Source organism: Microtus pennsylvanicus, chromosome 4, assembly GCF_037038515.1.
Source record: "Microtus pennsylvanicus isolate mMicPen1 chromosome 4, mMicPen1.hap1, whole genome shotgun sequence".
NCBI classification, from domain to species: Eukaryota; Metazoa; Chordata; class Mammalia; order Rodentia; family Cricetidae; genus Microtus; species Microtus pennsylvanicus.
The window spans coordinates 48,164,660-48,192,417 of NC_134582.1; the positions used below are offsets into that span (position 1 = coordinate 48,164,660).

At 48.1% G+C, this 27,758-nt stretch overlaps 2 protein-coding genes across 2 annotated transcripts in view; one reads left to right on the forward strand and one right to left on the reverse strand.

Moving 5' to 3' along the window:
* The window catches only part of Kif20a (kinesin family member 20A), a 464,558-nt gene that overhangs the window by 264,020 nt on the left and 172,780 nt on the right, over positions 1 to 27,758 (reverse strand). The window lies entirely within an intron of this gene.
* Reep5 (receptor accessory protein 5) lies at positions 1,344 to 27,680 on the forward strand. The gene is made up of 5 exons (XM_075968996.1): positions 1,344 to 1,545; positions 2,199 to 2,292; positions 15,173 to 15,311; positions 24,503 to 24,671; positions 26,229 to 27,680. Exons 1-5 carry the CDS (start codon positions 1,428 to 1,430, stop codon positions 26,276 to 26,278), a joined length of 570 nt encoding a protein of 189 aa, XP_075825111.1. The 5' UTR covers positions 1,344 to 1,427; the 3' UTR covers positions 26,279 to 27,680.

Here is a 27,758-nt window from a genome sequence, read left to right on the forward strand (position 1 = left end):
CCTTGGGACAAGAGGTATAAGGTGGCTGCTGGGAGCTGAACTTTATCCTCTGCCAGAGCAGTAGGTGCTCCTAAGCCCTGAGCAGTTTCCCTAGTTCTACCTGCTTGCTTTTCAAACGAGTCTAGCGTAGCTCAGGCTGCCCTCAAACTCATTATAATATAGCTGAGGCTATCTTTGAATTTCTGATCCCCCTGCCTCATCTTCCAAGAGCTGGGATTGCAGTTGTGCACAACCATGCCCGGCTTTGACCAGCATTTGGTGCCTCTGACTGCAACATTGTGAATTAATTGTAGGCTAATGGACAGCTGGGCGTGGGTGCTATTAGAATAATGCTATTATCATTATGGTTCAATTTCATCAGTGACTAACTGGATATTGGTGGGGGCAGCAGACAGAGTTGATTGAAGACCCTCAGGGAAAATCTGGAGAAGGAACTTGCAGATAAGGAAAATGGAGCGAGCAAGGTATCTACCCCACAGAAAACAGCATAGGAACTTAATCAATTTGGAAGTGGAGGTGTAGGACAAAGAACGTTTGGGGCCAGTTTGTGCACCGGACCTCGCATTCTCTAATGAGAAATTGGATCCTTACACAGCCCCTAAAGGCCTTCGAGTCTTAAGCAATGAGGAAAACTTGGCAGGAGTAGGAGAAAGGGCCATTTCTGGAGTGTTCTGAAGGTATGTGGGTGAAAGACCACTAGAGCCTAGGGTTAGGTGGAGGAAGAGTTTGGGACGTAGGTGGAGGAAGAGTTTGGGACGCCGCCCAACGCTGGAAGAACTAGAGAGAGGTCGTGAGGCTCACATTCCCGGTCTACCTCTTCTTCAGGATAACTGCGCTGTTAGGGAATTGAAGATAACCATTGCCTTTCCCTTCCCTTAGACCTCCAGGTAACACTAGCCCACCAGGAGGCTCAACTGCAGAGCTTGGAAACAAACGGTGTGCCCCAGAATAGGGCACGTGAACTTCCTCTACGCGAGTTTTCAAAACTATGCTGGCCCAGGAGGGGAGCAGGCCTGCACCCTTTTCCATTTTTAGGTTAAAATGCCTTCGTAGGTTCAGCTCAGTAGTGTATCCTCCAGACTAGTCTTAATCCGTTGCAGACGTCAAGGTCGCCCGTCCCTTTGGGTCTTTTTTGCACTGGTTGGATTTTAAAAAGTCAGGCGGGCACCAGGAACCTCCTGCTGTTTACTGGGTAGTGGGGGACACCTCCCTGCCGAAGCGGAGGCCCGGTCGGGCGTGGCAGCTGCGGAGAGAGCAGGGCGGGGGCGGGGTAGGAAGCGCGCCAAAAGGGCGGGGGTGAGCCGGGGCGCGCTCCCGGGATCCTCGTGCACGCGCCGCGGTGCCGCCCGCCCCCGCCCCGCCCCGGTCAGCTGGGTTCCGCGTCCAGGCGGCTGCGGAGCATCCCGGGCGGCGCGAACGGCCCAGCCATGTCTGCAGCCATGAGGGAGAGATTCGATCGGTTCCTGCACGAGAAGAACTGCGTGACCGACCTCCTGGCCAAGCTCGAGGCCAAGACCGGAGTGAACCGGAGCTTCATCGCGCTCGGTGGGCGATGGGTCCCCGGGAGCGGCGCGGGGCGCGGACGAAGGGCGGACGGGAGGCCCCTGACGCTTGGAGCGGGGCCTGGGAGCCGGGAGCTGCGGGACGCTGACGTGTCGCCTCTGCCGAGCCGATGTCCCGCTGGGTGGAGGAACCCGCCCTCACCTTCCGGACCCCTCGGCTGCCGGGCGTGGCGTGGACAATCCACGCCCGCGCGCGGGATCCGGGTCTGGCCGAGCCGGGCTTCCCAGCCGATGCACCGCGCTGGCCAGCTGGGAGGAAAGGGAGGCAGGGGACTGACTGCCCTGTATACCCAGTCCAGGCGGGCGCTCCCCGGGGTGTTGAGGCCGGGGATTGCTCGGTATGCTCAGCCCAGGCGGGCACTGTCCTAAGAGTTGAGGCAGGGGAATGCTCTGTATACGCAGCCCAGAAGGGCCGTGCCCAGGGAGTAGAAGCAGAGGCCTCGCCAGGGTCCCCAACCCAAACAGCTGCCGGTGAATGGGCAGGCCTGACCTCCTTATGGTCGGTTTCTCTCTGGCAATCGAGGCAGGAGGAAAACGCCTAGAAAAGGCCCAACCTCGAAGTGTGGGTGTGGGCGGGGACTGTCTTTTTAGAATGTCCGCAGGGTCACCCAACCGCTTCTCCCCTCTGCTCTCCAGGTGTCATCGGACTGGTGGCCTTGTATCTGGTGTTCGGTTATGGAGCCTCTCTGCTCTGCAACCTGATAGGTTTCGGATACCCAGCCTACATCTCGTAAGTGGCTCACCCTGCAACCTGCTCTCCCTTCCACTTTCAGGGCTTGTGGGCTGCTTGGCCCAGGTTCTTGAGACAAAGTCCCATAAGGTTAATGTACTGACTGCTTAAGGTTACACATTTGGGAGCCTTAACTTGTTCTCCCATCTCCTGTCAGCTAGCCAAAAGGTATTTTATTTTATTTATTTATTTTTGTCAGATTATACTGACAACTTGACCTTATCCAGGCAGCACAAACTCTGGTGGAGCTCAGTCCTCCCCTCTCTGGCAGACAGACTTCAACAAGTATTGGGAGTGAACTGCATCCCATTGATGACTTATGGTTATTTCCACCATATGTTTTTTATACACAGTAAAACCCAATTAAGAATGCTAGAACTTTCTTAATTCAGTTGTAGTCGGGGCAGGTGAAGACTTTCGGCTTTATTTATTTGATCCCGGGTCTCACGCTGTAGCCCTGACGTGCCTAGAACTTGTGATACTTACAGCAAAGACTGACCTCACCTCACCTTAACTGTTTTTTCTAGTGCTGGGATTACAGACGTGAATCACCGGCCTGGCTTAGCTTTTTGATTTTTAAAAAGGCTAATTAGTGATCCAGTGAGCTGGCTCAGTGGTCTGTTGTTTGCCACCAAGTCTGACACCGTGAGTTGAGTCTGTGGCCACCCACATGGCAGGCGTGAGAGCTGACGCCTGCACCTTGCCCTCTCACCTCCACGTGCCCGCCGTTTGCTTGCTGCTTCCTACAACAGATGAGCAAAGGAAATGACAAAAATTTAAGGCTTTATTTTTTCTTTAATTTTTAAAATTTTTATTTTTTGTGTATGGGTGTTATGCCTATGTCTGGGCACCATATGTGTGCTTGGCACGGGAGGAGGCTGGAAAAGGGTGTTGGAGTCCCTGGAATTGGAGTTCTGTACAGTTGTGAGTCACCATGTGGGTTCTGGGAATCAACCCTGGGTCCTCTGGAAGAGCAGCCTGTCCTCCTAACTGCTGAGCCATCTCTCCAGCCCCAAGGCCAAATATCAAAAGCAAATTTGGAAACACCATAACAAACCTTGTAAAAGACATCATAATGTAGCTCCATGGTTATATAAATTATTCACGTAATTAGAAAATGAACCATAAGTTTAGCATTTAATGAGTATTCATTATTTTATAACTTAATGTTTATTTTTGAATTTATCATTTCTCTCTTCAAATCAGAATTGCTCCTCTCTCCACAAATGAATTTTGTTTTATAGTGTAACAAAGCTGGTGGTTTCATCCATTTGGTTTCTGAATCCTCTCACCCATAGTGATAAAAATAAAGGTGAAAACATTTCACTCGGAGGCCAAGACACAGATAATATTATAGCACGTGACTCTCACTGGCCAGATTGGAGCTTAACATATGCTGGAAGGGAGAAAATGTTTTATTGCTGTTTTGTTTTGTTTCATTTCTGAGACAGTCTTAAATAGCCCAGGCTGGCCTCAAACTTGCTGTGTAGCTGAAGATGACGGTAAACTTCTGCTCCTCCTGCTTCTGTCTGGCCAGTGCTACGATTATAGGCAGTGCCACCACAGCTAGTTTTGCAAATTTGTTTTGAGAAGTTGGTTGTTCTGGATAAATGCCAGCCACCGATTTGACATACTTGCTTGTGAAGTTGGAGACCCTCAGGCTCCAAGTTGAGAAGGGCGTTATTTGCTAAGGCATCATGTGAGTTTTGTGATGGTACCAAGGACCACTAAGGCAGACTAGGGAATTGGTTCGCTACAGTAAAGGTAGAGAAGCCCTTTTAGTGATATTTGATGTAAAATGCTCAGAACAGCCTTGTCCAAAATAGCTCTGTGTGGTAACAAAGTTACCCTGCAGTGTCCTCTTTGACCTGACTCTTTCAGTTTGGGACCCTTTCTTTCTGTTTGGGTGTCTAACTTGTAATTCTTTTAAAAAGGTAATATTCTGAGGCCTGTGTCTTAGAATTGTTTCTCTCCCTCTACCATGTGGGTTCTGGAGGTTGAACTGGGGCTGTAGGTTTGGCGGAATATGGATTTTTTAAAAACATTGATGACATAATCACCTTCTTTTTCTCCGTCAGTGTTACTTGACATAATTGTGCGATAAACATAGCTTCTTTGTTGGCGTGAATAGATTATTATGTGAGCTGTAGAGAGTTCAGTCTGTTTCTTGGAACTGGAGAGCCTTCTCAGCAGTAAGGAGCACTAGCTGCTCCTGTAGAGGACCCAGGTTTGGTTTTCAGAGCCTGATGGGCAGCTCATAACTGGCTGTAACTCCAGTTCCAGGGGACTCATAGCTCTCTCCTGGCCTCCACGGGCACCAGGCACGGACATGTTGCATATACATACACATGCAGGCAAAATATTTAGACATACAAAATAAAATTAAAAAAATTTTTTTAAAAAATCTGTTTCTAAACTGGGCACGATGGCACATACCTGTAATCCCAGCTCTTGGAAAGCAGAAGCAGCAGGATCTTAGTGAGTTCAAGGATATCCTGGTCTACATAGAGAGTTCCAAGCCATGCAGTGAGACTCTATCTCAAAAAACAAAACAAAACAAAAAACCACCTATTCTGGATGGAGCACGTAGGTCCACATACATGTACAAGTGCATATGACTAAGGGCGGGACAGAACTAGGTTGTATGTTTCCTTGTCTAGAAGTAGTCTTAGGCTGGGCTATTTTCAGCCATATTCAGTGTGATTTTTTTTTTTCTGAGACAGGGTTTCTCTGTGTAGTCCTGGCTGTCAAAGCGATTTTTAAGTTGCCATTTCTAGCCTTATTATTTCTTTGTTTATTCCTTCATTGTCTACATATTACTGGCTTTTTTTACTTACAAGATGTTCAGTGTTTCCGTTTGGTGCTAGATGTTCTAGCAGTAGAGCTGGTCATTTCTAAGTAGTAGGGGGTTAGATTTCCCAGGGTTAGAGTTTAGTCAACAAGTATATCTGCTGTATTTTCTTTATAGTTTTTATATTCTGAGGCAAAGTAAATTTTAGTCAGAGTTAGAAAAACACTAAAGATGTAATAAAGGACATTGAATGATTTCAGCAAAAAAAAACCAGAAAGTAATATTCAATGATTATAACACTGCTCCCACTGGTGTTTGTATGTATGGACCGGTGTTTGTATGTATGGACCGGTGTTTGTATGTATGGACTGGCCTTTCTGTAGCTCCCCCAAGGTTCTGATCTATGCAGTCTGGGATACGGCCTCGGCTTGGGGGTCTGAAAGGCGTATCAATCCTTTATACTTTTTAGAGGGTTCTAGTGTGCAGAGAGTGCTGAGAGCCTCTGGTATAGAGGCAATGATGACCACCACACAAGTGCCTTTAAGTGTGAAGACTGGGCACGAGGGAGGGAAAAATAGCCTTCTGTTCCCGAGAATAGTCTAGAGACCCCCTCAGTGCTCTGCTCTGTGTAGGAGGGGCAAGGGAAAAGAAAAGGGGGATCTGTGCACAGTGAAAAGCATACAGACCCAAGTCAGTAAATGTTCAGGCAGCCAATATTAATTTAATTAAGTCTGTTCATTGTTTAGCCATGACTATTGTGATTGTACAGTTTTTCAAGAGAGAGAAGGTCTTTAACAAATGGTGGTTTTGAGTGGTACTCAGGTCATTGTTCCTGGGGTTGGGAGATGGCTCAGTGGGTCAGAGTGCTTGCTGTGCAAGCATGGGTGCCCAGCACCCACGAAGAAAACTGGGTCTATATGTGTGTATGTGCCTGTATCCTCAGCATTTCAGGGTTGAGGGAGGTAGATCCCAGCAGCTCATGGCCAAGCCGTCTAGCTGAAACAGCAGGCTTCTGGTTCACTAAGAGGCTTTGTCTCAGGGAAGTAGCATGGAGACGTAGAGGACACCGGAAGTCTGGCTCTGGCCTCCACGTGGGCACACAGACAAACCCGCACACGTGTGCACTGCCATATTAACCCGTATTCACACACCACCACCACCACCACGGTTTCTGCTGGTCTCAGTCGCGTTGGGCTAGTATATAACCAGAGGTGATTTAGGAGTGAGGACATTTTTGTTCTGACTTCTGAAGGCTGAGAATTCCAAGATCAAGCTGCCAGCTGATTTGGTCATCTGATAGCTGTTATCTGCTTCGGAAATGGCACCAGCCTGTGGCATAGTCATGAGGCACAAGAGGCGAATGAGCTTCCTCTAGCCGCTCACATCAAGCAGAGCATTTAAACCAATCACCTTCTAAAGGTCTCATCTCTTAGAACTGTCACATTGGGTATTAGGTTCCATCAAACCAGTTTGTGGGGTACCGAGCTTCAGGCCCCAGTGGTCACCTTCACCCAGTCACTCTCTGTTCCCCTTACTGGTCCCTTCGTTCCCCCAGACAGTTATTTTTCAAAACTGAGGTTTATCTGCTTAGCAAATGTCAACGTCAGCGACATGCCAGGTGCTGGTGCCCTTTAGATACGGCAGGGAACGAGAGAGACACACACTCCCATTTGCATGGACACTGCCGCGGGGATCAGGCAAGAATTAGGTAAAGTAGTGGCCGAATGGCGAGCTCTCAGAAGAAAAGAGGCCGGCAGCTGTGTGGTAGAGAGTCACAGGAAGGGCTCTTTGGAAATTTATCTGCAATGCTATTTAGGACTTAGGAATGAGCTGGAGCCAGCCTGGCAGAGGCAGCGGAGGGAGCCACAGCCTGAGGCTGCAGCAGCCTGGCTGTGTGACAGGGAAGAGTGCTGAGGGAGATTCCAAAGGGGTGTAGGTCTGCCGAGGGCAAAGCTGGCGGTGACTGGTGTGCACCTTCCGCTCCAGATGGTTGTATTTTTCCTGATTGCATCAGAGAGGGTGTGAATAACGGGTCACGTGATAGAAGCTCTCAGGTAAAGTGGAAATGGCTGCTGAGACCTCTGGAAGGGATTGGTGATCTGGCTAAAGGTCTGCCAGAATTTATTTCCTTCTTTCCTCGCCTTTTAGCTTTGTTCTTGCTGTTTCCTTCCCTTGTGCCCATTAAAGGAAGGGGCACAGAGATTGCATCTAAAGGTCAGTATTGGGCCTAGAGATTGCAGGGTGTGGAAATGAAATTTGGAAAAGCTCATTTGGCTGCCTGCCTTTTTCCATTACTCACCCCCTTGAGAACTTCATGGGTGAGGCTCAGGTGCATCTGGCCCCAGGTCAGGACTCAGCGAGTGGGGAGGGGGGCGGCTGGAAACAGTGATGAGGGGAGACAGGGCCTCCTCCCAGGCCTCCTTCCCTGGGGCCATTCTGCTTTTCTTTGTGCAGTTTCTTTGAGCTCCCTAACCTCTGTGCTTCTGGACACTTTGGCCACCTGGACAGGCAGTCTGAAAGCGAATTCCAGCCTGTTTTGTTCCCAGGAACTGTTGGCAGGTTCACCTGCGTCTCCTCCCTCTGCCACAGCAGACAACAGTAGAACTTGTAAGGACGAACCCACATCTTCTCTCATAGGCCAATGTACACTTCGTGCCCAACATGTCCACAGCCTGTAGAAACATCCCTACTGTCTAATTTGAAATATTTTTGTCACCCCTGAAAGGAAATCATTAACAGTCATTCCCATGTCTCCCCGCTCAGTTCCCAGGAACCCTTAGCTAACGTGTTCCTGTGGGTCTGCTTTGAGCGTTTCATAGGCGGGATCTTATGCTTTGTGGCTTTTGTGACTCAGTGCAGCCCTGCCTTTAATGACAACGCATACTTAAGAGGCCCTGAGACCAGCAGTGAGTGGTCTGCACCTTCCTACGCAAGCCCATGCCTGAGACCTGTGAGGACCTTTGGGCAGTGTCGCTGGTACCATGCTAGTTCAGCCAGGGGCGCGAGTCTGACCCTGCTTCTCTGTACAAGCGGAATCGTGAGGCAAAGTCTAATGACTTGATTTTCTATTTTTATTATTGCCCCGCAGTGAGGAGAAGTGGGGAGGGCTGGTCTTCTGTCCTACGCACAAAGCTTTTGGTCTAAAATTCTGCACAGGCATCTGTGTCTTTCTCTCCTTCGTCTCATACGTGCTTAGAAAACTCAGGCTGCCTCCTTCCTAGAGCTGCCGCGTTAGAGGTCAGATGTGTATCACCTTCCTTTAGTGTTTTGTATGTTTTAGTTTTCTTTTCTGTCGTGTAGGGGTTGAACATGGCCGTGCTACTAAAGCCCGGTACCACTGAGCTAATGCAGATTCCTTTTAGTTTGAAATGGCACTCTCTGGTCAGGCACGGGGAACACACACCTGTAACCCCAGCACTTAGAAAGTGAGGGTGGAATATCAGGAGTTCAAGGTTATGCTAAGGCCAGCCTGAGACCATGCGCACCCCAGAGAAAAACAAAAGAGTTGAGGAAGGAGAAATGATAGCCCAGGGATGGGCACAAACACACATGGAGGGAGGGAGGGAGAGAAGGAGAGAGATTTATTATTTTAAATTGTGAGTCCATGTGGGGAGACGTGAACATCGGTGGCTACCCGAAGAGGCCAGAGGCGTTGGGCCACCCGAAGCTGGAGTTATAGGCAGTTGTGAGCCATCCCAGGGTGCTAGGAATTGGACTCTGGTCCTCTGCAAGAGCAGTAAGAGCTCTTAACTGCAGAGCCATCTCTTTAGCCCTGAGAGTTTTATCTTCACAGAGCTGCTGGACACTTGTGTAGCGTTTTATTTAGCTGAAAATTACATATATCTATGTCTAAGGCCTTCACAATATAGTTCATTTAATGTTTATACCAATCCTGTTATGTAAATACTATGGTAATTCCCACCTTTACAGACAGGGGGCAGAAGTGACAGTAACTGGCTCAAGACTTCGCACCACGCCCATCTGCGCTCCATACATTACCATACAGTTCATGAACTGGGCAAGGGGTTGGAGATTGAAACGCACAGAAGACTCACAGACAGAGATACGGGTCATCCTTGAATTCCCCAAGAATGCCCCTTTTATTGTGTTCAGGGGCAGCTTATATAGGGATCCTTAGCTGATAGCCACGCCCCAGCCAAACCCACCAGAAACCACTCTCCTGCCATCAGGGTCTCATGCTCAGAGCAGCTGCAGGCTGTCTCAGAGCAGAGGAAAACAAGTTGTTTACAAGCAATTCAGGATCAGGGGTTCACAGCTCCCAACAGCAGTTCATGGGTGGGAACTGGTGTGTGACCCCATGGAGCCTGGCTCCCTAATCTGGATCTTAGTTAGATGCTTCCCGTGTGGCCTTTCATGTGGCCTGTGGATTCATGCAGTGACCTTATGCAGTGAAGGAAACTGAACTCTGGTGCTAGCTTTTGTATGAAATCAGCTCTGTGAACACATTATGCAGAATGTCCTCTATCTCTCAGGGAAGGTGCCTCCAGCCCCGTATACCTACACATGGAGGCATTTTCTGTGTTTCGTGAACGTGCTAGAATACTCTCGGTTACCTGTCACGTAGCTTTAATTTATCAAGGCTCTGGAGATGCTGCCAGGGCCTCACGCTATGCGTACACTCTACTGTTGACTACATCCCAGCGCCTGGCTTTTGACACCAGTCTCAATAAGCAACTCTGTCCGGTCTGGAGCTCATCACCCCCTGCCTCCGTCCTCCTGTCCTGGAATTTTAGATATGTACCATCCCCCTTGGCTGAACTTAAACTTTATGACACCATACTTGACAGGGATACTTAGTTCCACAGCCTTTGGTTTTATTGACAGTGGTTGTCCTGGAGTGATTTACCTGTGGACTTATTTACACAGTGTGCTTGTCATTATTAAGTTGGCTCTTGGATCCTTTAAGAAAATATTAGAGTAAAGGAGGGCAGATACGACGGCTCAGCAGATAAAGGCGCCTGCCACCGAGTCTGGTGACCGGAGCTCAGTCTCTGCAGCCCACATGGTGGGAGGAGAGAACAGGCTCTCTGTGTTCCGACCCTCACATGTGCACCGTAGTAAACAACACCACACCTCACAAGCAAGTAAGTAGTAAGAATTTTAAAAATAAAGATTAAAGGAACAAGTTCTATTTTTCATTGTTTTTGTATAGTTAACTGGGAAAATAGTTTCTCCACAGTTAAGAAACCTACTAAACACTACCCATCTCGTTTATGTTCTTTTGTTTGGTTTGTGGCACATGGTATAAACAGTAAATAAGTGAATTAATTTGATTGACTCATTCTGCTATCAGCCATTCTTGCTCTCTTTGTCATATCTCTTGTTTTGAAAACACATATTCTTTACTGAAAACAAAGCAACAAACAGCAGCAAAAGGAGACCTAGGCAGCGGTAGCATGTGTTTTAGTACCAGCACTTGGGAGGCCTTGGAGGCAGGCAGATCTCTCTGAGCTAGAGGCCATCCTGGTCTACAAAGCAAGTTCCAAGACAGCCAGGACAAAGGCTACTTAGAGAGACCCTGTGCCTCCCCACCCCCAAAACGGTGAAGCTTGTGGCCACCATAGTTCTTTATCTTCTTGTTTTTCTAGGAAGAAGGAGAACATTTCCCTTATTTACATAGGAGCAAAATAGTTCATATACATTAAAATACCTTTTTTTAAAGAAAACTATTCTTATTCTATGTGTATTGGTATTTTGCTCGCATGTATGTATGTATGCAATGTGTGTGCTTGGTGTCCACAGAAACCAGAAGAGGGTGCCAGGTCCCCAAAACTGTCTTGAGTGGTCACGTAGGTGCTAGGATCAAACCTGAATCCTCTGTAGTAGCAGCCAACGCTCTTAACCACTGAGCCACTGTCAGCCTCCTAAAATACCTTCGTATGTGAAGCACTGGTGATGGGAAAACTGTGTTGCTGTGTCAGGAATTCTCGTGTCTGCGGTGACCAGAAGCGTGACAGACATTGTGATCCGTATTCTTTGTATTCAAGTGTCTGAGGATTGACCTTGAGCTCCAAAGTGTGTTCTGTGGAGCCTAGCGCTACCTCCCTCCGCAGGTGCCGGTTTCCTTGCTTCTCTGCGCAGTACAGCCTCGTCCTGTTTATGCTTAGCAGACGTACCTGTCAGTTTGCTAATGCAGTCGACTGGTTCAGATCCTAAGGATGGGCGTGATTGACCGCAATGGTAAAGTCTGTGCTTTGGAGATAGACTTACTCATTTTACTGAACTGTAACTGAACTATGTAACGTGGTATGTCTCTACGTGTGTGAGCCAACAGAGGCTAACGTGGAGCTGATCACCAGCTGTGCTACCCTTTGGCAAGCAGCCCAATTTAAAGGAAATTATTTGTATTTGGTGAGGGTGTGGAGAGGGCAAATGAACACATGTGGAGGTCAGAGGACATGTCTGTCATCTGTTTACCCCTTCGACTTTTTAAAAGTTAATCTTTCGTGTTTTAAGTTATATGTGTGCACAAGCTTGTGTCCATATGAGAGTATCTGTGGGTGGTGTGTGTGTGTGAATGCAGGTGTCTGAGGACTCTGGAGGTGTGAGCCACCTGAGTGCAGCCCCTCTGCGAGGGCAGTAAAGACTTTTGGCTGCTGAGCCAGCTCTGCAGCCCTCCCCTCTTCCACCTTGTTTTGTTCCCGGCAGGGTGCTGGATGCAGTGGCTAGCGGTCTGATAGTGCATTGCACCTCCCGTCCTGTGGTTGCAATGCCAGGCTGGATCACAGGCACAAGCCTTGTCTGCTTTACCGTTGGCTTCAGGGGATGGAACTGAGTTAGTTGTCTGGCTTCACCAGCCGAGCCATCTTGCTGGCCTCCGGCTTTCACTGATAAAACTCCCTGTTTCTGTGTGTAGAGACTCTGTAATGGCTGAATTCAGGGTCATTCTTTTTATAGCTTACAGGGGAAAACTGATTTTGTCATACTTTGGATTTCCCAACTTTACTTCATGAAACTTTGAGACAAGCTAAGAATTACAAGTGTTTCCAAATACTATTTTCTCTCTTTCCTTTTCCTCATACTCATTTTTGTTATTTCTTGTTGTTTTCCCCTGTGCTTAAACCATATGCTAAAAACCACCGTTATTCACAGTTGAAAAGGGTGGGGATGTTTTATTCTTCAGTATGGTGAGTCTCTGTGGCTTGTGGTTCTTTCTGCCTTGGTTCAGTGCAGTTAGAGTATGATTTGTTTGGGCTTGGGGTTTCAGGGGGATTTCAGTTCAGCAGAAAAGTGAAGATGTGACCAATGCCACACATGGTCTCACTCTCAGATCAGCTCCAAAGGTGCCCTCAGCCTTCCTCTGAGCTACATTACTGACATCTTTAACAGCTTGAAGTCTCTGCTGCAACTTGGGCTTCACTTCCCAGCCTTACATACAACCCATTCAGTAGCGTTCTTCGGGGTCTGCCACCCTAACACACATTGTCTGGCCCTGCAGGCTTCTCTCTGGAAGGTTGGTGTGTTAGTCAGGGATCTCTAGATTAACAGAATTCAGAGGATGGTGTGTGTGTGTGTTTGTGTGTGTGTGTGTGTGTGTGTGTGTGTGTGCGCCCAGGCAGAGTCTAACTAACTTGGACTGACAAGGTTTGGATTTTAAATCCTCTTTCTTCCCTTCTTTTTCGGGGTGGGGACTGATCATTTCTTTGCTACTGGGGAAGACTTACTTTGACCGGACCCGACTCAGTAGAAGCTCTCAGCGAGGACGGCCTGCATCTCTTGGTAATCTGTTCCTGCTGGCATTCTTTGGCACCCTTCATTCTCATGGCCAGAAGTTAAGCATGCTCTGCAGGCTCTCGTTTTTCTTAGGGCACTGCTTCTTCAGAGCAGTACATCCGTGTTTGTGTTACAGGGCACGGAGTAGGAAGACTGATTCCTGCGTGCCTTAGTCCCGGGCTCCCAGCAGATTGTTGGACTACACTTTCTTTAGAGAGATGGGAAAGCTCTCAGGTTCTGCTAGCTCTTGGGGCCTACTGAGCCCCAGTAGAATCTGTCAGCTCAGGACTCTCCCCTCGCCCTCGGTGATAACCAAGTTCACTTTGGCACCCACAGTGTATCCTTACAGACTTGGCTTCCTCTCTCCAGTTCCTGGTTGGGAACAGGACGCCAGGGCGCCAGCGGCTTCCACAGCCATGGCTTCTCAGACCTTTGCCCTCACCCACCTGAGCGAGTTTCTGACAGCCAGAAGGAAGAAGCTTCGTCTTGGTGCAGACCATCGTCTGGAGGAGCAACAGAAAGAGCTTAAATCCATTTGTTTCCTTAGTTTTTGTTTCCGTTGACTCTTGTTCTGAGTCCCCTGCTATCCTGACTGAGTGTAGTTAATATTTGGTAGTTCATTAAGTAGAAAGTTCAGAGGAGTCCATTTCATCTGATAGGCTTTGCGCCTCTTCTCTTTCTCTGTGTGTATAATATCGAAGGCTTTTAATCCCTACAGCACAGGTCGTGTCATTGTTAGAGAAGACTGTTTGTAAGGAAATCAATTAGTAGTTCCTCAAGAGAGAAGTTAAGTGAGTGTGTTCACTTTAGTGTTTGCTCTAGTGAAGCTCCAGAGAGCATGGCCTCCTAGGAGGCAGTGGTACCGTGTGGAGCTCAGAGCTTTCCGCATGGAGTCTCCTCTGCTCCTTTCCTCACGCTCATCTCAGAGGCTTAAGGAAGTAAAAGTCTGTCACTCCAGTGTCAGGACTGACTTTGTACTCCGAATCTTTCTGGGTACCTGTACTGTCAGCACACGTAACACATCTTTTATTTGTTTGCTGTCTTGTTTTCACACAAAATTAGAGTGTTTTATACTCAGCAGTGTATGTTGGACATCTTTGCTGTCCTTTTTAAAGGCTTCTGAATATTTAAGATGTGTTTAACAGGCCATTCCCCCTTTAAAATGTGTTGTGTGGAGATTCTATAATCTTTCAATTGAATTGGAATGCATTTTGATACGACTCCGTCATCTTTGGTGTATGTGTTGGGGGGTGGCACATGGTTGCCATGGCACCCCTGTAGTGGTCTGAGGACAATATCAGGTGTCAGTCCTTGCCTTCCTCCTTGTTTGTGGCAGGGTCTCCTGTTTGCCATGGTGTCCACCAGGCTAGGTGGCTGGTGGGCTACTGAGGGTTGTTGTTTGTCTCCCATCTGCTAGAGCAGTGTGGGGTCAGACGCACATTACCAAATCCACTGTACATGGTGCTGGGGATCTGGACGCAGGCCTCGCTCGTGCTTTACCCACGGAGCCATCTTCTCAGCCCTCATATTATCTTTGGAAACAACAGTCTGGCTTGAAACAGATTCTCGTGCCCTCACCTTCCAAGTGCTGGTGTGGCAGGTGTGTGGCGTCACACCCAGCTCCTGTGCAGCTGAGGGCACACGGCTGCCCTCTGCCTTCCAGAGGCTGAACAATAGATCTCAAGAAGGAACTAGACCCAGCTCCTCTGGGTGGGCGTAAATGGTTGTCTTCTAGGTTTGTGGTTTCCAGCAGACTGGAACACCAACTCAGAACACCATCCTGTCATGTCTGGTGGAACCCTCCCCTGTCCAACTAAGCAGGCAGGAGGATAGCATGGTCTTCCGGGGATTTTGACTTTGAGACTGTGACCTTTTCTCTACTCTTTTTGCACTGTGACCAGTTTTCTAGTACAGGATAAGATCTCAGTGGTACCTTCCAAAGCCGAGGATGCAGCCCGCCCATTGTACGTGCACTAACTGGTAAAGAAAGACAATGGCTTGCTCTAGTGAAGTGAGCCCTGGCTTCGGAGGTGGCCCTGGGTGTAAACCCAGCCGTGCTGCTTGTAGCAGGGTTGTTCCTCTTCTCTACGCTCCAGCTTCTTCCTTTAAAAGACAAAAAAAGCTATCCCATGGGTTATTATCAAGGTTTTATATATTTTTTTATTGTTTTTGACAGGGTCTTGTCATGTAGCCCTGGCTGGCCTGGAACTCAGAGAGATCCCCCTGCCTCTGCCTCCCGAGAGCTGGAGTTGGTTTGCCGCAGTTCATGCATTTGCCTGATGTTGGAGAGCGGGCTGTGGGGCAGTAATGGATCTCACTAATTGACAGTGTGTTTTCTTTTGTGCTGCTTTTCAGGATGAAAGCCATCGAGAGTCCCAACAAAGATGATGACACCCAGTGGCTGACGTACTGGGTGGTGTACGGTGTGTTCAGCATTGCCGAGTTCTTCTCTGACCTCTTCCTGTCCTGGTTCCCCTTCTACTACATGCTGAAGGTACCGTGGCCTCTAAACGGCTGTCCCTCCACATCTGTGCCTCCCTGGCCCTCTCTCTCTCAGACTCCATTTCAGGGCCCTTATACCGGGAATAGTAGGAGCAGGGGCTTAGATGTTGGATCCCAGTGGCTCTTGTCCCCCATTACAGCCAAGGAGGCAGGATTCATGTCTCCCCACTCTGTTTAAGGCCTTGGGAGAGCTAGGCAGTTTGTGTCCAAAGCTGTGTTTGGTGATTGCAGAAGAGGAAGAAAGCGCTGTGATGTGTACCACACAAAGAAAGAAGCGTCAGCATGTTTTTAGTGTTCCTGGTGCTGAATAGGAGTCACGATTTGGGGGGAAAACATGTAATTCTCATAATAGACTTGGGGAAGAAAATGTCCAGTTGGTTGGGAAAGTCATCTTGGTAACTTCGGCTGCTGCGGTAGTCATCTCAGTCCTGCCAAACCTTTTTGGCACAGGACTAACCCAGGCTGCCAACATCTGGGGTAAAGGACAGGAAACGGAGACTCATAACTGGATCTCCGTAGGCTTCTGGCTTGCCCAGAGGTGAATGAGAGGGAGAAGGTTGCTGACTTCGTGGATATGGTGGTGGTTTTCCACTGGATGGCAAGCTGTCCTCGATGGATCCCCGGGTGTCGTCCAGTCAGTGGGTGTGATGTTCCCAGAGCGCAGACTTTGTAGGCTGGAGAAGGTGGTGTGTCCAGTTCTGAGGACTCCAGGCTGGCCTCTTTCCCGTTCCATTGTAGGCATTTTACTGCTCAGCATACATGACATAGTTTAAAGGTTCAAGTCGTTCTGAGAGACTTTGAAAAAAAAAATCTGCATTTTGCTTAAGAAACAACCATTGTTGGAGCTGGAGAGCTGGCTGAGGGGGCGAGAGCACTTGCTGCACTTGCAGAAGATCCAGCCTCCATTCCCAGCACTCACAGAGCTGCTCACAACAGCCTAAATTCCAGGGGACCTGGTGCCTCTTGTGGCCTCCATGGGGACCGGGCACACACAAGCTGAACTCTCATATATAAAATAACATTGGCACATAGTTACAGCCGCTCTGCAGTTAATGCATGTGTTGGGATTTTTATTTCAGCTCTCATAATTTTCAAGCCTATTTTTGCTAGGCTCTTACTTTGATTTTATTTGACTGCGTGAGTGTGTGTGAGTGTGCACTTGTGAGGTCAGAGGGCATGGTCAGCAGCCGCACTCTGGCCGCTAGGCTTGCATGGCCGTCTCACTTCTTTGAGCTAGAAACGGTCTGTTGTGAATTTTGCATCATTCACTTGTGGGTTTGCTCCTGACAGAGTCTGTGATTGATTATGTTGTTTTTCCTTAGAAACAGTGTACTCATCAAGTATCTTATTATTTTGGTCTGAAAACCAATTTTCCTCCAAGGGATTCATAAACTCTGTCCAGCCGTGGAATAAAGGCCACACCCATTTATGCTGGAGTTGGGGTGGGCCAGTCAGTGCTAGCCTGGGGAGACTGAGGCAGCCGAGGAAACAGCAAATGAATGACTCCCCCTCCCCCTGCCCCTCTGCACCCTCAAAGATGCCTGGGAGTTGTCTCTGGCAGAGCCTGAGGAGTGGGGAGATCCTGACTTTTGATTGGTGAGTGCCCCTACTCCCTGTTTTCCTCAGAGCCTCACAGAGACAGTCTCCTGTGCTAAAATCTGAAAATGTAGGAAGGAGGGTTTTTGTTTTGTTTTGTTTTGCTTTGCTTTGCTTTTTAAACTTCAAAGTTTGGAAACAAGAAGAAATGCAAAAATCACAGAAAAAGATTTGATAAATTTGACTAAATAAACATTTTAAGAACCGAGTTTCTATGAGAACAGGTGTAAAGCTGTCAGAATTCTGACAGACGAGGAGGATCTACTTACAACATTTGTATCAAATGAGGAACTGATCATAAAATATGTTAGACTTTCTGTAAATGAAGAAAGAACCAGTCAGAACTTCTATATAGATATTTAATTAAAAAGAAAAGGTGACTGTGAGTGTCCTGGAAGCCTCCCCGTGATGTGGGACACGGGCGCTCTTAGTTAAAACACTGGCTGAAGCAACCTGGAGAGGAAAGGTTTTATTTCCCCTACAGCTGCCAGTCAGTCCATCTGGAGGGAGGTCAGGTAGGAGCCTGGAGGCCGCAGCTGAAGCAGAGACGTGGAGAAGAGGGGCTGGTTCCTGGCTTGCTCACCTTGCTTTCTTAGACAAGCTGGGCCCGCCCGCATCCATTAGTTATCAGAATGCCCCACAGACTTATCCAGAGATCAATCTGGTGGGGGCATCTTCTCAGTTAAGATTCCCTTTTCTGAAGAGATAAGAACACTGACTGTTCTTGCAGAGGACCTGGGTTCAATTCCCAGCACCGATGTGCCAGGTCATAACCGTTTATAACTCCAGGCCTCCACCAGCACCAGACACACACATGGTGCATAGACATGCATACAGGCAAACACTCAGACATGTAAAAATAAAAAATAATTAAAATGAAAAGATTCCCTCTTCCCAGGTTTGTGTAGTTGACAAAAACCAACCAACACACGGAGTTAAAATTAAATATTTTGTTCACTAGATTGACAAGATTTTTGTTTTGACAACTCTCTTGTGGCTTCGCTGTGAGAAAACACTGGTGTGTGTCCCCAAGCCTGGCCTGGCAGACAGTAGAAATTGAAAATGCCTGATGAGGATGAGTGTACAGGAATTGGACATGTAACGTACTGCAGTGAGCAGTGCTGTCATTAGAACAGACATTTGAGAGTTTCTGTTGAATTGAAAATGACGCTGTCATAATGATGCCCCAGGGAAATGTTCACAGCGCATGATGGTTGCAGAAGGATGCTTTTTCTTTTTTGTGGAAGAACATGATAACAACTCCTTTTGGTGTGTGTGTGTCAGTATGTGTGTGTCCATGTTCACATATATGGGCACAGTGTGTGGAGGACAGAGTTGGTGCCGGTGTTTTCCTCCATTGCTTCCTATCTCATTCACTGAGGCAGAGGCTCTTGACCCCATAGCGCATCCCTTCTGCTAGTCTGGCTAGCCAGCTTGCTCTGCCTCCACCTGCCAGGCACAGGGCTTACAGCCCACCCCGCGCCCACATCAGTGCTTTATGTACTGCACCGTCTCTCCCCGGACCCGGCACTTCTCATTTTAACTTTCTGTCCTTGTTGACTTGACCGTCTAGAGTGACCAAAGAAGTGGATTTCAGTTGGTTAGCCTGTGGGCATGCTTTTGGGGGATATTTTTCTTTTTCTTTCTTTCTTTCTTTCTTTCTTTCTTTCTTTCTTTCTTTCTTTCTTTCTTTCTTTCTTTCTTTTTTCTCCTTCCTTCCTTCCTTCCTTCCTTCCTTCCTTCCTTCCTTCCTTCTTTCCTTCCTTTTCTTTTTTTTTTGGTGTTTTTGAGACAGGGTTTCTCTGTGTATCTCTGGCTGTCCTGGAACTCACTCTGCAGACCAGGCTGGTCTTGAACTCACAGAGATCCACCTGCCTCTACCTCCCTGAGTGCTGGGATTAAAGACCTGTGCCACCACCTCCTGGCTGGGGGATTATTTTGATTGCTAATTGCTGTCAGAGAGCCCAGCCGACCTGTGGGTGGTACCCTTCCCTGGGTAGGTGGCGCTGAGCTGTTTTAGAAGCTGAGCTTGAGCCTGAGTGAGCCGGCAAGCTCTCCCCCTGGTGTCTGCTTCAGTTGCCGCATGAGTTTCTGCCTTGCCGTCTCCCTGTGATGCACCTGTCAGCTTACACATACCCTTTGGCTCCCTGAGTTGCTTTTCCTCAGAGGACCAGAAATGAAAACAGGATACTTTAGTAGGACCTGAAAGCAGGCAGATCTTACCCCTTCCCTGCTCTTTTTTATTTTATTTATGACTCAGGAAGAGCAATCTTTTTTTTTTTTTAACTTTTTCCAAAAGACAGGGTTTCCCTTGTGTTATTCAGGTGACCTCAAATTATTGTGCACAGTTTGAAAATTTTATTTAATTATTTATTTATTGAACAATTGATTTTAAATTTAGCCTGTCACCTTTCTGTGGCTGTATTGAAAGGTTTTCCAAAATCTAGATTTACTTACTTTCTTCCTTCCTTAATCATACAAATTTACATAAAGCCATTGTTTGCACATTTTTATTGTATTTTAAGCATTATTTTCCCTGCTTCATTCTCTTCTACTTTCATATCATCAGAACATAAATGGTGGACTTAAGTTTCTGACCAGTTCATTGTAGCGTAGTAGGAAAAGTTGATACATAAAATCCGTCTCTCTCCCTCTCCCCTCCCCTGCCTTCTCCTTCTCTCTTCTCTCCTGCCTTCCCCTTCCTTCCCCTTCTATCTCCTTTTCTTCCTTCCCCTTCCTTCTCCTTCCCTCTTCCTCCTCTTCTTCCTCCCCACCCCACCCCTCCCTGTTGCTGCAATTGAACCCTGGGCCTGGTGCATTTTAGACAAGTACTGTATGTGAGATGCATCTCCAGCCCTTGAAATATATTTTCTCTGGCATTAGCTTTAAGTTCTTGCCAGGATGGTCCTTGACTGTCATTGTGTATCCCTGCTTTTGGATGGTGATGGCATTGCAGCCAGACAGACTTGTCTGACTTGTCGTGTATGGATTCATTGTGGCAGTGCTGATGTCACAGCGGTCCAGCAAGAGCAATCTATGCTCTTCGTCTGAACTGTGGGTAAGAGTGGGCTTGTGTGGGTGCCTCTGGGGGAATTATCAGCCGGCACTCAGAGGAGAGATCACATCTGTGTGAAAATAGTTACATAAATTAAGGTGGAGTTTTGAAAGCTGATGGCTGAGTATTGCCTGGAGAGTTGAACAGTAATTAACCTAATTTTTAATATGAGAACTGGAAATGCCGAGAATGTAGGTAGAGAGTGGTAATTATTTTACAGTAACTAGAGGGCACCAGGAAATACCAAGTGGATAAGTGGTTGTATATTCTACGGAGTGATCACATGGAAGACAGAACTGGAGACATTTGACTCTGGTCCCATCTGTTAGCCTTGCCTTAATTCATGCAGAAAAGAGAATCTGCCTGGCTGATTTCCCACAAGTGGTGTCTCTGTGGGTGGACGGCATTTCAGAGCTCCACTAATAGTGAGAACTTTGGCGCCTGCTCTCCTGCCAGCTGAGAAAAACATCACGGAGCTGGAGAGATGACTCAGCAGCTAAGAGCACTGGCTGCTCCTCCAGAGGACCCAGGTTCAATTCCCAGCACCACATGGTGCCCCTCAACCACAAGGTGGTTCCATAACTCCAGTTCCAGAGGGAGCTGACCTCTGTGGGCACTGGATGCACATATGTCACGATACATATTCGCAGGCAAAGCATTTGTACACATGAAGTAAATGAATAAATGTAAGGAAAAACATTTTAAAAGATCATGATTTTCCTAAAATCCTACAGAACAGAAAAAGGACTCAAACATGCTGAGTTGCCTAAACTCATGAGACAAACCTCTTGTGAGTCTTAATTAATCTGCTGAATCATTTGGACTTCACCTTGATGCCTTCTTTTGAAGTGACTGTTTCTCCATGAATAATTTATTATTGAAAATTAAATGATAATAAAAATCCATAGTCCATCTTTTGGGAATATGGGCATACATCTCTAGAATACTTCATGTTTGGGCATCAGAATCTTTGGGGAACCTTGAGAAAATCAGGATGATTGTTAAGTCCTGACTGGAGTATTCTGTAAGGGTCATCTCAGCCAGCGGCCTTGAAGCTGCTCTGGATGCTGGACTACCTGGGTCATCCATTTTGAGTGGTGTCTGGCCCCTTGTTCTGAAAATACATAAACTTTTAAAGGTAGCATACATATCTATATTAATATAAGTATAGACTGTGCATTGTACACAAGTCAGCCAAAGATGATTTTTTGTTTTATGTTTGAGCAGGTAAAATAATACATCACGTGTCTTGTAGTTCTTCTAGGTTTATTTCTTTATGTTTGGAGCCAGGATTTTCAGGGGGTCTCCCTTGATCAAACCTGATCATCTTTAACTTAGAATGAATTCACAGCCTTTCGTTTTCTGTGGAAATAAAAGCATAACGTTTTCCACACAGTAACATATCTTTTGACTTCCATTTTGAAGTCAAGACATTTTTAAAATATAAAGGTTGGTTTAATCCAGCAGTTTTCATAACCCAGTGTGTCTTAGCGGTTGCTATTTCTCCCTCAGCAGTCAAAAGATCCAAAGACAACACAATAACATACAGTATTCAGGTTCTGTATATTTTTTTATCTTTTTGTGGCTTTTATATTACTTTATTCCTTTTTAAGGACTTTATTATTATTTTTTAAACCTATGACTATATATATATATATTTTTCTCTTTTATTTCTGAAGCATACACACACACACATATATATATATATACATATATATGTATATATACTATACATACTATAACCTGTTCAGAGACTTTTCTGTCTGGGTCTGTTTATACCGAGCATCTGTATTGATTTTTGATCACATAAGGCAAATCTTAAACTCCTTTGTTAATCAATGACATGGATCAGCTTAGCAGAGGGCATTGGAGGCTGCCCCCCCCCCCACTGGTTTCTTGAGAGCTTAGCTTCATGGTGGAGGTATCAGCAGGAGCCACGTTTACCATCCCAGCTCTGGGAAGCTGTTGGGTCTACACTTCCACCAAGTAGCTCACTGCCTTCTTGCTTATAAACCCACTTACGTGTTCAGTAGCAGGGCCTCTTCAAAGAGCCTTGCCTGTGTTTGCTGCTAGCAGTGAGCCAGGAAGCCATCTCTTAAAGCAGCCTTGCCTCTACTTGCCACTAGCAAAGAGAACCTACTGAGAAAAGGCAGTTACTGAGAAGCCACACTTAACTCAACTTTTGTGTGTTTAGAATCCTTTTTAAAGTTTATTTTTAAATTTCATTTTACATTCCAACCACAGTTCTCCCTCCCTCCGTCCCTCTCACCCCTCCTCCTGCTTCCCCTTACCTCCCCCGTAGCCTGCCCCCCCCATTCACTCCTCCCTATGAGTAAGGGCTCCCATGGGGAGTCAACAAAGTCTGGCCCATTTAAGTTCTGGCAGGACCAAGCCCCCCTCCCCCTGCATTCAGGCTTAGCATTGCATCCCACCATAGGGAGTGGGTTCCAACAAGCTAGCTCATGCACCAGGAATAGATCCTAGTCAGAATCCTTTTTTTTTTTAAAAAAAAAAGCTTTATCAGGTTTTATGTGGATCTACATTGCTCCACGTTGGGTAGACAGACTTTTCTTTCCTGCCTACCAGTTCTCAAATAACCAACATGGAGACTCATTATTAATTATAAATGCCCAGCCAATAGCTCAGACTTATTACTAAATAGCTCTTATAACTTAAATTAACCCATTTTGCTTAATCTATGTCTTGCCACTTAGCTTGTGGCTTTACCTCTCCTCCAGCAGGTCTTGCTTCCTCTGCATCTCCTGGTGACTCTTCTGACTCCGCCCTTCTTCTTCCCAGAATTCTCTCAGTCTGGCTCTCCCACCCAGTCTCTCTTGCCCAGCTATTGGCCAGTCAGCTTCTTTAGTAAACCAGTCACAGTGACATATATTCACAGTGGAAAAGGATATTTCACACTGACCTCAAACTTGTATGTTAGAAGTGGTCCTCAGCTTGCTGCTGAGTGTGTGTGCATCTGTGTGTAGGGTGTGTGCTCACCTGCATTTGTTCACACACACGCACGCACACACACGCACACCAGCCTTACGTGGTGCTGGGGATCTACACTCAGGCCCTCACACTGTGCAGCAAGCCCTCTCGCCTCCATGTACTGGTTTTTATTAGCAGGTACTCATGTTAGGAGAAAGGATTTCAGCTGATAAGATGGTGCAGTGGCTTACAGTGCTGTGCAAGCCTGACAGCCTGAGCTTGACTCACAGACCCACGGTAGAGGGAGGGAACTGATTCCTGAATGCTGACCTTTGCCCTCCACAGTGCACTGCACTCACACACATGCACCGTGTTTCAAATCGTATGCAATACACAAATTTTAAAGCATGATGGGTTTTATTATGACCTACTCATATATCCCTTATTTCCAGTAATTCTATCGCCCATTCTTATTTGTTTCATTTTTCTATTTATTTCTTTTAGACATGGTCTCACATATCCCAGGAAGTTAGCATTAACTTCCCTGTGTAGCTGAGGATGCCTTGAACATCTCATTCTCTGGCTCTGCCCATGTGGAGTGCTGGAATTATGGACTGGTACCACCGTGCCTAGGTTTTGCAGTGCTAGGAATTGAACCAAGGTTTTGACTGTGCCAGGCTTGCACCGTGGCACCTGTGCTGTACCCCCAGCCCCTTCTTTTCCTCTTCCTTCTCTTTTGAGACAGTCTCTTTGTGTTTCTCATGCTGCTTCCTTAGTGGTTGTGGTTTTTCTCCGTCTAAGAAAAGCCTCCAGTTAGCCCTCAGAAAATCTGGAGATGTAGTGGAGATGTCAGAGTGGTGGGACCGTGAGTGTGGTCCCAGCGTGTCCAGGTCCCCGTGAGTGTGGTCCCAGCATGCCCAGGTCCCCGTGAGTGTGGTCCCAGAGTGCCCAGATCCCCGTGAGTGTGGTCCCAGCGTGCCCAGGTCCCCGTGAGTGTGGTCCCAGCGTGTCCAGGTCCCCGTGAGTGTGGTCCCAGCGTGCCTAGGTCCCGGTGAGTGTGGTCCCAGCGTGCCCAGGTCCCCGTGAGTGTGGTCCCAGCGTGCCCAGGTCCCCGTGAGTGTGGTCCCAGAGTGCCCAGGTCCCCGTGAGTGTGGTCCCAGAGTGCCCAGGTCCCCGTGAGTGTGGTCCCAGAGTGCCCAGGTCCCCGTGAGTGTGGTCCCAGCGTGCCCAGGTCCCGGTGAGTGTCGTCCCAGCGTGCCCAGGTCCCCGTGAGTGTGGTCCCAGAGTGCCCAGGTCCCCGTGAGTGTGGTCCCAGAGTGCCCAGGTCCCCGTGAGTGTGGTCCCAGAGTGCCCAGGTCCCCGTGAGTGTGGTCCCAGAGTGCCCAGGTCCCCGTGAGTGTGGTCCCAGAGTGCCCAGGTCCCCGTGAGTGTGGTCCCAGAGTGCCCAGGTCCCCGTGAGTGTGGTCCCAGAGTGCCCAGGTCCCCGTGAGTGTGGTCCCAGAGTGCCCAGGTCCCCGTGAGTGTGGTCCCAGCGTGCCCAGGTCCCCGTGAGTGTGGTCCCAGAGTGCCCAGGTCCCCTCTCACCAGTGCTCTGCTCCCTACAGTGTGGCTTCCTGTTGTGGTGCATGGCCCCGAGCCCGTCTAATGGGGCCGAGCTGCTCTACCGGCGCATCATCCGTCCTGTCTTCCTGAAGCATGAGTCCCAGGTAGACAACGTGGTGAAGGACGTGAAAGACAAAGCCAAAGAGACCGCAGATGCCATCACTAAAGAAGGTGAGGCTTAGGGACAACATGGTGCAGTGTGGAGATGTGCTGCCCAGGCCCACACAGCAGACTTTTGGCCACCTTGTCCTCTCTGATCCTCTGCTTCCTCAGTGACACATGTAGCTTCAGTCACCACATTAGAAAAGTGGCTCGGCCACTGCAGGCAGATGTTTTAGAGTCTCGTCTACAGTTAGCTATATCTGTGCAATCAGTTCAGGTTGACCTGTTTAGTGTGCCGTTCTAATCATTTCTGCTGCTGGGTGTGGCCGTACATGGCTGATCCTCAGCATCTGGGAGGCGGAAGCTAGGTGAGCAGCTTTTTAAACTAGAGAAAGCAGGGAACCATCACCAAGTGGCTGTGCTAATTTGGTTTTCTGTTGCAATGATAAAACCTTGGGTCAGAAACCAGCTTGGGAAAGGAAAGGTCTGTTTTATCTGAACAGGTTACAATCCATCGCTGAGGGATGCCCAGGCAGGAGCTGGCCGCAGAAGTCAGGGAGCAGTGCTGCCTGTTGGCCTGCTTCCAGGCTGTGTTGAGCGCTACCTTTCTTTATGACAGTGGGTGGGGCTCTCTTGGATCAATTAGGAATCAAGAAAGTGCCCAGAGACATGTCCACAGGTTAATCTGCTAGAGGCGGTTCCACAGTCAGGTTCCTTCTTCCCAGGTGTGTCAAGTTGAAAATTAAGATCAGCTGTCACAAAGGCTGTCCTGAGTCAGACCTGAAATGGTAGCATAGGGAACCCGAGGGTAGATTGTTTGTCTAGGAACTGCTTGTGAAAAAGCTTGGATGGAGGTGGAAGCAATGAAGAAAACATGGAAAGATAGCAAGATCAGGGTCAGAGAGGCTGGCAGGGGCAGATGGGGGCCGCCCACGGGGCCATGGGCGGGGCATTGGCTTAGGCTGTGTGTGAGAGGGGCTGCTGGAGGAGGCTGAGCGGAAGGGCAGGGCCGTCTGTGCCCGCTGCATTAAGAGTGGACAGAAGGGGTTGGGAACTTAGCTCAGGAGTAGAGTTTGCCTAGCAAGGGCAAGGCTCTGGGTGGGTCAGTCCTCAGCTCTGGGGTGGGGTGGGGCAGTTAGGGTGTCCTGACCTGGCCGGAGATGACAGCTTCATGATTCCTTGCTGTCATGAGGAGACTCTGGGCTCCATCAAACACGGCTGCCTTCTGTGGGGTCTCACTGGAGCCCACCTCCACCTCACCCGCCACGTCCTGTCCTGGGGGCAGTAGTGGCACAGTCAGCAAGCCTAGGTGTTTCCAGTGCTGGTGTGGGCCCTCTCTCCTCCTGTGATCACCATGACAGTCTCTCCTGCTTCTCATCGCTGAAGGAGACAGGACAGGTGATGATGTCATACTAGCATTGAGGCTGGATGACCTTCAAGAAGTCTGCTTAGGTCTTGAGGACTTGTGCTCTAAAGAGGCACTCTGTCCATTTCCTGGAAGCCCTCTTAGCCTTGGTCACGAGCCTCCGTGTGTGCCCATCCTGGTCGCCCGCGTTCTCTAGTAGCCAGGGAGGCGTGGAACTCAACACCGGAAAAGCCTGTGATACGATTCTCTTTCTCCCACAGTCAAGAAAGCTACGGTGAACCTACTGGGTGACGAGAAGAAGAGCACCTGAGCCTGGCTGACGGCCCCACCCGCTGTCACTCCCAGCGCTCCGCGGCACACTGGGGACAGTGGCATAGGCGATGGCTATGTTGCCTTGGAAACTTTTTGATGTATTAAAAATGGAATGTGTTGTAAGCTGTTTTGCTTTTATTGTCATACATGTAGGGAGCATTTTCATTTAAATCTAACACAGTGGACAATATCTAAACATTTTTAAGTATTTTGCTGAGTAGGAAGACATGCCACTGTACTCCAGGAACTACAAACAGACTGGAATCGATGTCCGTAAGCTTTGCTCTGCAGGGCTCACCTGCATGCCTTTTCTGGTACTGACAACTAGGAAATTACTATGATTCTGCTTTGTGTGGTGTATGGTTTTATATAGCTCTGTGTTTTTAGTGTATTTGTGTATATATATTTGTGCATATATACAGGGGAATGTTATTGCTTGGCTAGAACATGCTTAGTGCTTGAGAGGGAGAGGCCAGGAGAAGGTAGTGCGGCCCTGTAACGTGTGAGGCACCTGCTCTCATGTGTGAGCATCCAGGTCATGCTGCAGTCGAGTAACACGCGGACGAGCACAGTAAGGCGTGACGCAGCAAGGAAGGTGGCCGTGATTGTTCTGGACATTAGTGCTGACTGCCCGGACAGTCTGTCGAGCAGGTGCCACACTAGGGAAATACTCGCACACAGTGGTGATCAACTCCGGTTCCCTGCAGAGATGGTAATACCATCTCACCTGCTGTACATTTGTCCGGTTTTGATGCTGAAATGTCAACCATTCCTGTTTCACCTTCAAAACTGGGCAGCAAGTCTTAGTCTCTCCTCTCCATATTCTGTTAAAACCAACTCAAGGTACCTCCCAGACATGCCCGCTTCTGCTGCAGAAACCCTGTTACTGCTTCCCGCAGCGCAAGTGATGTCCATGGGAGAAGGTCCGAGTTGACTTCTGCTTGCCCGTCTTTCCCAAATAGAATAACAGCATGACTCGGAGAATGGAGAATGGCGTGAGCTTGTGTCTGGCTGGAGGCAAAGCATTTGTTTGCATCTGAATGATATTCAAAGGCATGTAAAGTTACGGAATTCCTACTAAATATTCCAGACAGTTAGTGCAGCGGTTATTTCCCGCCTCAGTCATTCAGATGAGCATCGCTGCTGTTCTGGGGAAAGAGCCCCCTGTCCACACCTGCAGAACGTGATCATAGCCTGTCCTCCTGGTGTGCTCCACCAGACAGACGTGCGTGTGCCGCGTCCCTTCCTCTGTGTTCCCAGACTCCCTGTTGCCTGAAGCTTGAGAGTCCTGACCTGTGTGGACTGTTCTTTCCTGTGCGTGTATAGCTGTGACAAAGTAAGAATTAGAGAAGAATTACGACAATACACTCTAATAAAGATTATGTTTATCTGGTCTCAAAGTATCTTAAAGACGTTTTTATTATACTCGTGTGTGTGTGTGTGAGAGAGAGAGAGAGAGATGTGTGGTGCAGGCGTAC

Bases quoted from the DNA above. Each gene is read 5' to 3' on its own strand.
- Reep5 (XM_075968996.1), top strand. From the start codon at position 1,428: ATGTCTGCAGCCATGAGGGAGAGATTCGATCGGTTCCTGCACGAGAAG. The intron at 1,546-2,198 runs GTGGGCGATGGG...TCTGCTCTCCAG, and splicing joins CCGGAGCTTCATCGCGCTCG to GTGTCATCGGACTGGTGGCC. The intron at 15,312-24,502 runs GTACCGTGGCCT...TGCTCCCTACAG, and splicing joins CCTTCTACTACATGCTGAAG to TGTGGCTTCCTGTTGTGGTG.